Below are 13,515 nucleotides of genomic sequence, written 5' to 3'. Positions count from 1 at the left end.
AGGAAAAATAACCTCACCAGAGAGAATGATGGAAGACAGTAATAGAAAGGGTAAGGGAATTCTAGTCCAAATTCTATAACAAAAAGCCATGAAATGTTGGACTCTTATCTATAAAATGAGGAGGTTGGGTCCCTTCTAGCACTGACATGCTATAATATATCTATGCTATATGAATGACAATCCATCTTTCATTATTAGATCACTAGGCATTTCTTGCAGAACTTGACCCTTGGGAATAAGCAAGAACAAAAACAAAAACACGCCGGCAGTTTGTCTAATAATTTTCTCCAGGATGATTTATTTGGTCTAGTGGCCCTGCTATTTGTTTCAGTATTTATTGTTAGTCTGTAAAACATAAAAAAATTTGCAATTCATTACCAAAAATTCCATTTAAGTTGTATAACAGCTGCCATACTCATGCTAAGGTTGGTATTTTTTCCATTTCATGAAGTCTTTACAATAAAAAAGTGCATTTCAAAACCACCTAATCTGCACTGCAAAGTACTGTCAAAGGCCTATTACCTTATCATGCTATTCACTCAACACATATAATTAATAAATGAGATAGCTGGCTGGCCACTACAAATAAATAGATTAGGATAAAGTTAACTGTTTTTGTTAGATCAGTCCAGTTATATCTTCTTTGAAATGAATTTTAAGAAAATGAGCCATATATCCACTACTCCCCCTACCCCCGGCGAACATTTTATTACAAAAAAATTTGAACACACATAAAATTGGAAAGAATTATACAATGATCACCCACATACTCACCACTTAAAATAAAAATTATCCTTTGCCTTATAAAAAATTTGGAAACAAGTGGCAAACACCATCCTTGACACTGATATTCTGCTGGGAGAACCCTGGCCAGGTGCCTTGCTGAATGCCCCACATTCTAAACCAGACACTTAAAAATCAATAATCATAATAAACACCCAAAGAAAGTAACATATTCAGGCCTGACTTTCTTAAATGTTGTTAAAATAAGTAGAAATCTGACCTTGATTTTTCTCCACCTAGTCCTCCAATTAGTTTTGAGGCTCTTTCAAGCTTCTTAGCACAGAGTTCCACCTGGTCTTCTAAACGAGCCTTTTCCTCAGTTTTCTCAATAAATGTTCTTTGTAAATTTTCCAAATGATGTTCTACTTCTGCCAATTCTGCTCTCTTCTGATTCAGAAGCTCCATTATCTCAGCTAAGGACTTCTGAGCTTCTGTTAAGCGGGCTTTCTTAGGAGCCACTACCTGTTTGGGAACAATAAATGCAGCTAGGATGTGTGCTATTTAAAACTGACACCAAATAATCCTTTATAGATATGATGGGTTAAAAGTGATTCATTATTATTATAAATACATTTTTATTTATAATAATAAATTATACAAAATAAGTATTTTGACTTAAATCTTACATATTATTTACCTAAAGTAAAATATATTTATAGGTCATATAAAATATATAAAACATTCTGGAGTAGCAAATGATCATCTATAAATAGATTATTATTTCAGACTAACAAAATGTTATAATATGTAGCAAAAACAGTACAAGATACAGCAAAACGTCTCAAAATAATGAGAAGTTGCCATTCAATTGTTGCCAAAAACAGAGGGGGAAAAAACATGTAGCAGAAATTATAAATGCTTCAAATATACAAATATGCTTTGTGTGTGTGTGTGTGTATGGCATTTTCAAGTCTGTGGTCTTCTTCCCAGTTGGCTGAAGCATACATTTGCCTTGGGGGTGATTAAGACTATGATAATAGAATCACAAAGAGAAAGAAAGCCTTGATAATATATCAAGAATGGGGTTTGGTCAACTTGATCAGGGAGTGTATTTTAAGCCATTGGTAGAAAGAATTGAGAAGTTGACCAAAGATAATATATGCCAGTTTGAAAGAAGGAAGATCTAAGTCTGCTGGTTCATTGCCATGAATGAAGCTGATGGCAACGAGGGAAGGAGGAGGCAGGGATCAGACACCAAATGTCCTGTTTTCTCTCCTCAGGGGCTGAAATCCTGCAAGGGGAATGTGTTAAATAAATAGAGAGCAGGAAGCTCCACTTTCTACTTTTGACTTCAGAGGAGACCTTACTGAATATCTCCCTTCAACCCTCCCATAACAACATGGGGCAGCTGCATCAGAATTAAAATGGCGGTGTGGAGGTGTAGAGTGGGAAGTCAGGAAAGATTCTGAATGTCCTGGCTTCTCTGCTTCATGCCTTGTGAGACACGTGGACATGAGCTAGGTTGAGAGTTCCAAAACCTGTGATGGGGAGGGGACAAGATGTTCAATGGAAGAATATTCCAGATAAAATTAATTTTATTTCTCTGACAAGTCTACTCCCCCAAAACTAACAATCAAAATCCCTCCCTCTCTACAGGCACATGTACCTTACTAGGAATATCTTCCCAATTGTGACAGCCTCATCATTTATTCTATACTCTGAGATTATCCTACATGCATGCTACCATGTATTTTTATCTGCCTTTTTATTTATATTTCCTGCTTCCCTCAGTAGAATTCTGCAGAGGGCAAGGCCAGTGTTTCCGTGGTCCTTTGCTAGCTAAATTTACAAAATGCTTTTAACTATTCTCCATAAAAGGTTCTTGCCATTGCTTCAGGGCAACTGTCCATGCTCTGCCTCTTAACTCTACAGGATCTTCTAACTTCTGACACTTCGAATCAACTTTTTAATTTGCCACTTTGCCCCTGAAGTTTTGGCTTTTGCCCCAAGTCTCTACAGCTATAGGTCAGTCTGGCCGATTCATCCCTGTTCTCACAACCCTACCACTCACTACCACTAGCCAAGACCAGGTTATATCACACACAAGTATTCTCTTCATCTACTAGGTACCCAACATCTGATGTCTGTGCTGCAGCAAGGTACATTCTTTCTGGTATCTGTTTTAGAAACTTCTTAATTAGTCAATATAGGCATAGATTTTAGTTTCTGGGAACATTTCAATAGAAAAGGAATATGTTGATCCTCAAAATACCTTTGCAACTCTGTCATACACTTCCATAGCCATGATCCACTTGCACAGACCCTCAGCTGCAGAGGAAGCTTTAGCAATCTTAGAAGCGTCAAATTCAGGGTTTGTTAGGTATTCACCACGTATCTTCTGCATAACAGTCACCTATACAACAAACATTTCTATCTTAAAATTTCAACATATACAATCATAAGATGAAAGATTACAGACATTGAAGCAATATGTTTCCTCCAAAAAAAATTAAAAGACTGTTGGCGATTGGGAAAATATGTGGAAATGAGAAAAAAACAATTAAACCTTAATCAATAAATACAAGTTTGGATGGAAAAGTGCACTCTACTTTTTTATCTCACATACATTTGTGTTTCAGATTTATGAAACTATTATAAGACGGAGAACTGTTTCAAGTTAATAATACACTAAAACAGTAATTCATTAAATGACTTTCAATGGTATGAAGGAGTGGTTTTATGCATTATGAGAATTCATAATATAGTCAATAATATAACATGCCTGCATTATTTTAATCCTAAAAATGGACTATCTTATGTTTTATATAATATTGCATAATGTTAAAGATCTTATACACCTTGGCAAAGATATATGTATAGAAAAAATCCAATGAAACTCACTGGAATGTTATCCTTGTCATATTCTCTCAATTCTCTTAAGAAATTCATATCTCCCAGAAGCTTTTTGCTAGGTCCCCAGTAATCTAGTATCTATAAATAAAATTTGTGGAAACTTATTAAACATACAATTAAAGATGCTCAGTATAAATTTTTCTTCTTGAAGTTTAAGGTATATTATCCAGAGAAACCATATATTTTCAAAATATCAACTTATACCTCTTTGGAAATAGACTCCTCTCCCCAAGAATGCACTAAATATATCAAACATTTAAGATATGAACATAAACTTGTATACTGAATTCATTATAAAAAAATTATACATTGAAAGGCAAATGATGCAATTATTTCTCTTTAGGAAATGTAAGAAAAGCAACTAGCATAAACACCATCAGAATTTCATATAAGAAAATGTATTTTTATTATTTCCAAGTTTTATTTTCCTTTAGTCTTCTTTCAAACCAGAAAAGTAGTGCTATAGACTGAAAGTGTCCTCTATCCCCCCCAACAAAATTCATATGCTGAAACCTAATCCCCAGTGTGTTGGTATTTGGAAACTGGGTCGTGGAGAGATGATTAGGTCATGAATGGGATTAGTGTCCTTATAAAAAAAGAAGACAAGGATTACACATCACTCTGCCAGTTACAGGATAAAGTATATGGTACTTGTGCTAGCAAAGACATTAAATAAGTAGCCCAACAGATTTTTTCCTAATTCCAGAAGCCTAATAGGTAGGGTGTGTGTATATGTAAATGAGAATGACTTGGTAAGGTGAGAGCTGATTTATTTATTATCTCAGTAAAGGACAGAATGCACACACACACACACACACACACACACACACACACACACACACACACCTCAATTCTCCAATCCAGGAATTCAAACCTAGGTACTATAAAAGCCTGAAAAGAAAATTAAGTCCATAAATTTAGTTTAGGATGGATGCTAGGCTTTTCTTTTTAAGGGATGTAGCCTTGAATAATAATCATAACAACAACAGCTAACATTTATTGTGAACTGTTGATAAAGCTTTATACATAAGAGCTTTATATGTATTATCTATCTATATGTATAATCTATATTTATCTATCTATACATATGATCTATATGTATCTATCTATATGTATAATCTAATCATCACATTAATTTTGTGAGGCAGGTACTATAATAATCCTCCAGAATTCCACAGAAGTTAAGCATCTTGCCTAAGGTCACACTGCTGGTGGGATAGAATTTCTGAATACAGACATTCTGGCTCTAGAACACATACTTTTTTTTTTTAAGATTTTATTCATTTATTTGTCAGAGAGAGAGCACAAGCAGAGGGAAGAGCAGGCAGAGGGAGAAGCAGGCTCCCCGCCGAGCAAGGAGCCCCATGCGGGGCTGGATCCCAGGACCCCAGGATCACGATCCGAGCTGAAGGCAGATGCCCAACCAACTGAGCCACACAGGTGTCCCTAGAACACATACTTTTAACAACTTCACTAAACTGCTTAACTCAGCAGAATTTTCTGAACGCTCATATAACCACATAGGTGTTCTTTCTACCACGTTCTTCAGAATCTTAGCTGGAAAATGCTCACATACTTCCGTGTTCAATCAATCCCACCCCATGATAGCAGGTAACCTGTACAGACAGAAAAAGAAATAGAAGCAACTGGAACCACATTTTTCTGATGCTATACTGCCTTAGCTTTACCGTGGAATACATGTAGATAATGTTTTCCATTCTTTATTCTGAATCCATTCAATCTGGAAAACAATGTTTCTTCCCTGGACTGGATACGGTTGACATTTAATTTGATAATAGTTGCTGTAAAGTGTTCTGTACATTCATGATTATGATTTTAATCTGTGTCTAGTTATTACCTTGCCTCCAGTTCCTGAAGGATCTGAAATTTTTTCTGGCTTTATATCTTTCATGACACAAATAGCAGCCATAACTAATTTAACACCAGATGGAGGATTCTTCATTGATTTCACAATTGTAATGTCAGCTGGCTAAATTGAAAGAAAACAAAGTATCTTCAGAATAGTTTATTTTTAAATAATGGGAATTTAGAAAATAATGTTGGAGAATAATGGAGCATCGATTTTTGTTTGAAATTTTGATTGTTTTGGCCTTGCATAATTATGAAATAATTAATAAAAGAGAATTTAAATTTAGCACAGATTAAGACCAACAGTTCTCAAATGTTTGGGAGTTCATAGATCTTTATGAGAATATGGTGACAGCTATGAATCCTCCAGAAAATACATTTTTGCACATATATAAAAAATTTGCATACAATCACATAACAAGCTGAGATACTGAACCCAGATTAAGAACCCTAATTTAGATAAAGACTTAATTCTATATTTGCTTATATAGTAGTTTTAGCAAAAAAAAAAAAATGAAAGTAGAGGTAGACCCTAATTTAAACTTATTTCCTAAAAAGGATATTGTTATGACAGACACAATAGATTCACTCACTTATTATCTACTCCAATATCCTTCTGACATCCTTTGCAATTATTGGAAAGCTAACAACTATATATTTTAGTTCCCCATAAATTAGAGTTGTGGGTGGTCACTGGGTTCTATCATCAGATCACTTGAATGATACCAGAATTCTGACTGAATAAATGGGGAGATGGGCAGGGTGTGAGGCTCTCATTTGCTGATATAGATTACAGTAAAGGTGGTGTGGCTCTGTGGGATGGCTCTGCAAGCTTCTGACTCAGAGGATCATTCCTCTGGTAGACTATTTCCAGTTTGGCTCTGTGAGTCATTCCTGGCAGCTCAGCCTAGGATCTGTTTCTTCAGCTCTTCCAATAATTGTGCAATCCATTTACAAAATTCCCTAAAGAATCCTTGTCTGCTTATACTAAATAGAGCCAATTCTCTACTCTGCAACTGAAGCCTACTTCATAAAATATAGCATCTGATACCAGGAAGGGTACAAGCAACAGACTCTCAATGAGCGGGGAACCTAATATCAATGATCTGAACTGGTAAGGCTTGAAGGCAATCAAGAATCCTGTGAGTTTCAGAGGATGTAATGCTGAAAGTCCATGGTACACAGTGATAAAGTTACTTAAATTAATGCTCATGGTCCTCTAAAATGGAGTGCCTATTAAAAACAAGGATTTGCCAGAATGAGTAGCTGCTATGATAAATGTCTAAGGAGAGAATGAAGAAAGACCACTGGGTAGCATGTGGCTTTTAAATGTGCCAGAGAGCAGACAGGAAGAAAACAGTAAGCTCGGAGTTTTAAATTCCTGGCTCACAGCATATTGAAAGCACCAGACATTTATATAAATGCCCTAAAATAATATACCTTATAACTACAAGGCTGATATAACTGACAATCAGATAGAGTTTGCTCCTGTGAGATGCTGAATTACCCATAGGTTGAGCTCACTGTCTTGTCAAGAACCTTACAGAGAAGTTAGTAGGATGAGGAACGGGGTAAACAATGGGGTCTGAATATCCTGAACCGCCTTCTACAATGGGCTCTTGTAGTCAACAGCAGCTGTCTCCCCTGCTCTGTTTGGTGAGGTTGTTCTGGTTTGCCTAAAAACTCTGGAAAAAGTCATATACAATGCATTGTAATGCAGACAGCTGCCATCCACATCTGTATTGGAAAAGATTTTTAAGTTTTTCTGTACAGGCACCTCCAGGAGGCTGCAGGAAAGTAGCTAACTCCACACTCCTCGTCCGTGTGGAGGACCACTTGGGCCTCTTGGAGACCATTTGTTCTCTTCCCACTGGAATATCCTGAATGAAAATTATAAATAACATATGAACAGCCAAAATATAGGATAATGATGTATTAGAGATGAACGGTGAAGAGGCAAGTTTTGTTTGACTGGACAAAAATGATATAACACCACCTGGTGGAACAGAACCACACCTAATGAACCAAGGACCTGTGTGGAATTTGTTGATGACACACAAGGTAGCGAATTCAAACATTTGCCTTGAGTGTATCCAGGGCAGACAGCGCTGCTTCCAAGGCTGGAATCGCCTCGGCTAGGTCACTCTCACACTCGTTTTTCAGAGCTTGGGCTTCTTCAGCCTTGCCACTGGCTATCTCTTCATCTAATTTCACGAACTTTCTTTTTGCTTCCACTTGTGCGGACTCTATCTCAATAATCTAAAGAAAGAAAAATAAATAAAACAATTCCTCCAACATCCTACTGCTTTCTCCATCCTAGAAACAAGAGAATGTTTGGAAATGAGGGAACCCAACAAATCATGTTGAAGAGCAGGAGGTCCCAGGATAAAATGAGGAGAAATTCAAATACATGTGACCTAACTGGATAATGGGCTTCCCACTTCCCTCCAAAATCAACACAACTGGGACGCCTGGGTGGTTCAGTCAGCTGGGCAACCGACTCTTGATCTTGGATCAGGTCATAGTCTCGGGGTCATGAGATGGAGCCCTGTGTTGGGCTCTACCTTCAGTGCAGAGTCTACACAGAATTCTCTCTCCCTCTGCCCCTTCCCCCATCCCCTCCCCCCAAATAAATAAATAAATTCTTTAAAAAAAATCAACACAACTCACATGGGACTCAGTGAGATAGCCAGTTAGTAGAAAAGGGTAAGGTCCCTAAGATCTAGTAGTGGCAAAAAATTAAGGGGTATTTTCAAGGCTAATTTTACATATTTCAATTGTCTTCTGACATCAATTTAAAAAAACTCAGGATACTCTACCTGCATCATATGTGCATTTTCAATTTTAGCTTCCTCCAATTTGGGCTGTAATTGGACAAGCTCCATTTTCATTTCTCCAACCTAAATAGACAGTTTGCCATTAAGTTTTCATAGTGACATAAGCTACAGAATCTAAACACAGAAAATCGAAACTTTAAAGGTATCATAAGGCATCAGGGCCAGAAAAACTTAACTTTTCCTTCCAGTTCTTTATATGATAAACAAAACCATGAGGGCATGGTCAGTTTTCTTCACAAAAGACTTCACTGTCCTTGAGTATATGACAGAGCAGTGAGAGAACGTAGTTGTCACAGAAGAAGTGCAGACAGAAAGAAGGTGGCGGCTTGGGGTGTCCATGGTATAAAATGCAAATGGATCATCCAAATCTGCATTGCTTCTACTTAACTAATGCTAGTAAGAATCACTAGCATTTGACTCATTAAAAACACACACAATCTTATATTTAACCAGCTATTACAATAAAAAAAAGGCAACCCAGGCTTATTGTATTCTCTCCAAATGTCAAAAACTTAAGAACAGGGGCTCCTGGGTGGCTCAGTCAGTTGAGCATCTAAATCTTGATCTCAGCTTAGGTCTTGCTCTCAGGGTTGTGAGTTCAAGCCGTGCATTGGGTTCCACTCTGGGCATGGGCCTACTATAAAAACAACAACAACAACAACAACAACAACAACAACAACAAAAGGGGCGCCTGGGTGGCTCAGTCATTAGGATCCTGAGGTCCTGGGATCGAGCCCCGCATCAGGCTCCCTGCTCGGCGGGAAGCCTGCTTCTCCCTCTCCCACCCCCTCTGCTTATGTTCCCTCTCTCGCTGTGTCTCTCTGCCAATAAATAAAATCTTTAAAAAAGTAAAAATAAAAAATAAACAATAAAAAACTTAAGAATAAAACAAGATGTATTTGAGTCTGTATGGAAACTTAGTGAATTTCTCTAAAACTCATGTTACTCATCTGTAAAATGAGGATCATTAAAGTGTCTACCTCATGGAGTGGTTATGAGGAAAAATTGAAGGAATGCATATGAAGCACATAACACAGTGCCTGGCACATAATATATTCTTCATAAATTATAACTCTTGTTATTTATGATTTCCTATATTTCCCATTATAGGTTACCATTTTGAGAAGCTCATCAAATTTACCTGAGACTCAGCAAAAGCTAATTTGTCAAGCCCATTCACATATCGTTGTTTTGCTTCCATGATAGCTTGCCGCCTCTTAGTCAAAAGCTGTCGAAATGAGGCAATAAGTTCAAGATAAGAAGTAGCCGTAACATAATTATGTCGTCCTAGCTCCTGCAAGAACCTAAGACAGACAGATAGCATTATCTTACTCTAAGTAAGGAGTTGCACAAAGTAAGAGGTGTACTCAACATGGCATCAACAACAAACCTAGAAGAATAAAGGTTAATTTTACTTAGAAGCTGCTGCATACTTGAACTTTATAACATTCTAAGAATTCTACACATTACGACATCCTGATTTCTTGTCTGTAAAATATCAAATAGTAGTGATGTGTTTAAAAAGCACAAATCACCAAAGATGTATCAAAGGTAAACAACAGCAAGAAAGATGTAGGTCTTTTTACATGTTTCATAAGCCAGGAGGGTCTAACTCTATAAAAAGACCCAAGATACTGTGTAAGCTAGGGAAGTATAGTAGGAAGGGGCATTGCAGATAGGTTAGCAAGGGTGAGTCATCATTCTTTCCACAGAGTGTGTCACGTTGGCTGAAGGGGGTATGACCAGAAGGGTAAGACTACTACACATACACATGGAAACAACAGAAGCAATGTTTTCTCATGGCAAGTACACAGAGTAGGTTGAGCCCACTGCTGGTGCAACCATCCAAGTCAACCATGCCACCAGGCTGTATGATTCTGGATAGGAGATATACCGTGAGCACTTGGGTTCATGCGCTTTTGAAATGGGGATCTTGGAGATGAACAGAGGTAAAACAGATACTTTTGAGTTATCCACAGCCAGTTCCGCTTTTCTGAAAATTTCTATCCAATGCCCCATCAGCAATGTTTGTTCTATGAAACTTGCTGTCTTAACCATGGCTAATTAGACCAAGGTTGGGCACTGGACACAAATGAGGCTGATCACATTTTGGAATAAATTTGGCAAAGGGAGCTGGAAAAGGCCCATCAGTCTGCCTAGAGCTGAAATTGTAAGAAGTAAACCTGAGAGTTTAGAGGCAGACAGTCTCCTCCATATGCAATGGGAAGGAGAAAACTCAGTCTGCCAAAATACCATATCTCATTTATACATGGAACCTAAAAAAAAATTAATTCATAGAAATGGAGCACAAATTGGAGGTTCCAGAGGCAGGAGGTGGTGGGGCGGGGGATGGGTGAATGTGGTCAAAAGGTACCAACTTCCAATTATAAGGTAAATAAGTTCTGGGGATGTAGTGTACAGCATGGTGACTATAGTAAACAACACTGTATTATGTATTTGAAACTTGCTAAGAGCATAGATCTTAAAAGTTCTCATTACAAGAAAAAAAAAGAGGTAATGTTAACTAAACTTACTGTAGTAATCATTTCACATTATATACAAATATAAAATCATTATGCTGTATATCTTAAATTTATATAATGTTATATACCAATTATATCTCAATAAAACTAGAAAAAAAATCAAAGGAATATAGAAAAAGAAAAAAAAGAAAATGCAGTCTGCAAAGAGAAATAAGCAGATGCCCAGAAAGAAACAGGATGAGAAACAGAGGAAAAGTATTTCTGGATTTAGGATGACTTTCTAACTCCTGTTTCCAGTCAATCTGTGATCCAGCTGTCATCTTTCTCTTAAGTTTGTGAGACACCCCTGTATCTTTATCATAAATTCTCCCTTTTTCTTAAACCTAGATTAAATAGTTTTCCATTACTTGCAAGCCAAGGTCCTTACTAATTAAATGATCAGAAATATTTAGAAGACACAGAAATCCTATTGAAATTTTGAGCTTTCAGAAAAAGAGACATGTTAAAATACAAGGCATTATTGGCATTTTAAAATTTAGTAATATTAACCTTTCTGATAGATCCATAACAGTAGTGTGAAAGTGTTTGCAGATTGGAACTATCTCTCGCCTTTCAATATCAGTAAGCTCCAGTGTTTCTAAGAATTTCACAGCTACAAGTTCAAGGGCATCTTCGGGCCATGGCTAAAAATAAGAAAAAGAGAAACTTAAGAAATTTGAGTAGTTCCACTCCAACCATATATGTGTCTTCCTGTGAGAGAATTTGGGGTAGAGAAAATTAAAACCTTAATGGGGAAAACAGAATTGGGTGGGCTGAGGTCACAGGTAAATCTGGGAAAGAGCTAGTAAATATTTTTATACTAAAATTAAAGATAACAATATAAAGGAAGGGTCAGTGATATTTTACATATCAAGGATATACTATACTGCTTTCCTAAACTCTTCCACTTGGACATCAAGCAGACACCCCAAATTTAGCATGACAATGGCAGAGGCTGTTAGTTGCCCACCTAAAACCTATTCGCCCTTTTCCCTTAGAACCCCAATTTTATTCTGGATAGCAATATGCCCAGATAAAAGACCACATTTCCTATATTCCCTTGCAATTCACAGGAGATAAAAGCATATAGGCAGCTGTTGGGTGGGGAACTCAGGGAAGGCTCTTTAAAGGCTTATATAGATGGGTGCCTGGGTGGCTCAGTTGTTAAGCGTCTGCCTTCAGCTCAGGTCATGATCCCAGGGTCCTGGGATCAAGCCCCACATCAGGTTCCCCACTGCGGGAAGCCTGCTTCTCCCTCTCCCACTCTCCCTGCTTGTGTTCCCTCTCTCACTGTCTCTCTGTCAAATAAATAAATAAAATCTTTTTAAAAGGGGGGGGGGTTGCATAGAGCTGGTGTGTGTCTTTTTGCCCTAATTTTCTATTATTCTACTTTTTGCCTGGGACACAGATGTGAAAGTTGGAGCTCCCGCAGCCATTTTATTTTATTTTTTTATAAGATTTTATTTATTTGTTTGACAGAGAGAGAGACAGTGAGAGAGGGAACACAAGCGGGGGAGTGGGGGAGGGAGAAGCAGGCTTCCCACTGAGCATGGAGCCTGATGCGGGGCTTGATCCCAGGACTCTGGGATCATGACCTGAGCAGAAGGCAGACGCTTAACTGACTGAGCCACCCAGGTGTCCCATCCAGCAGCCATTTTCGACCATAAGATGAATTTGAGGGTGGAAACCACATGCTCAGGAGAATAAAGAAGAAAGAACCTTAGATTCTGATGACTTTGTTAAGCCACAAAAAGCCCAGTCTGTTTATCTTCAGATTTTTTCTCTGAGAGAAAAAAAACTTTATATGTTTAGTTTAGGTTTCTTTTCTTTTTAAGATTTATTTAATTATAAATAATTAAATAATTAATTAAAGATTTAATTATTTATTTGAGAGAGAGAGAACAATCAGTGGGTAGGGAGAGGGTGAGAGTGTCTTAAGCATACTCGGCGCTGAGTGCAGAGCCCAACACAGGGCTCAATCTCAGGACCCTGAGATCATGACCTGAGTCAAGACCAAGAGTCAGACACTCAACAGACTGCACCATCCAGATGCCCCTAGTTTGGGTTTCTGTTACTAGCAGTCCATCATAATTCCTGTTATAACATCCAGAGCTGAAATTTTGAGTTTCTTCTCCCCAAATTTGCTTCTTCTCCAGTCTTGTCTCAGTGAAAGGGTTCCTCTGCTTTTCCTGGAATATGGCAACTGTACTCCTGCCTCTGGGCCTTGGGACTTTTTATTCCCTCTGACTAGAACCCTCCTCACCTAGATCTGCATGTGGTTCTCCTTCACATCTCTACACAAAGGTCAACTTACTAGGAAGGTCTTCCCAGAGGACTCGTTCTAAAACACCATTCCCTCTCTCATTTCTCTTTTCCTTGTCCTGAGTTTTCTTCTTAGCACTTACTAATACACGATATAATTATTTTGTTCATTTGTTCATCATCTGTCTCCCCTGACCACTAAAATGTAAAATCCATGAAGCAAGGACATTTTCTCACCGCCATTATCTTCAGTGCCTAAGACAGCCCCTGTCAATAATTATTTCAAATTTTTATTCAATGAAATAATTTATGTTAAATGAACAACTAATCTTTACTTGCTCATTAGAGTATTTTCCAAATTTCATTTAGATTCAACAAGATGCTTGTAA

The 13,515-nt window shown here is 37.6% G+C and overlaps 1 protein-coding gene across 1 annotated transcript in view; it reads right to left on the bottom strand.

Moving 5' to 3' along the window:
* The window catches only part of DNAH12 (dynein axonemal heavy chain 12), a 235,191-nt gene that overhangs the window by 77,072 nt on the left and 144,604 nt on the right, over positions 1 to 13,515 (bottom strand). The window contains exons 45-52 of the mRNA XM_028110416.2: positions 11,375 to 11,508; positions 9,484 to 9,646; positions 8,325 to 8,405; positions 7,588 to 7,764; positions 5,495 to 5,626; positions 3,625 to 3,714; positions 2,996 to 3,136; positions 1,004 to 1,245 (exon numbers count right to left, since the gene is read on the bottom strand). Of these exons, the coding sequence (XP_027966217.2) occupies positions 1,004 to 1,245; positions 2,996 to 3,136; positions 3,625 to 3,714; positions 5,495 to 5,626; positions 7,588 to 7,764; positions 8,325 to 8,405; positions 9,484 to 9,646; positions 11,375 to 11,508 (1,160 nt within the window). The remainder of the gene's footprint in view (positions 1 to 1,003; positions 1,246 to 2,995; positions 3,137 to 3,624; positions 3,715 to 5,494; positions 5,627 to 7,587; positions 7,765 to 8,324; positions 8,406 to 9,483; positions 9,647 to 11,374; positions 11,509 to 13,515) is intronic.

The sequence above is a fragment of the Eumetopias jubatus genome, unplaced genomic scaffold (assembly GCF_037043125.1).
Source record: "Eumetopias jubatus isolate StellerSeaLion01/CBP00866 unplaced genomic scaffold, mEumJub1_p1.0 scaffold_1, whole genome shotgun sequence".
In the NCBI taxonomy this organism is placed as follows: domain Eukaryota; kingdom Metazoa; phylum Chordata; class Mammalia; order Carnivora; family Otariidae; genus Eumetopias; species Eumetopias jubatus.
This window is presented reverse-complemented; position numbering and strand designations above follow the sequence as displayed.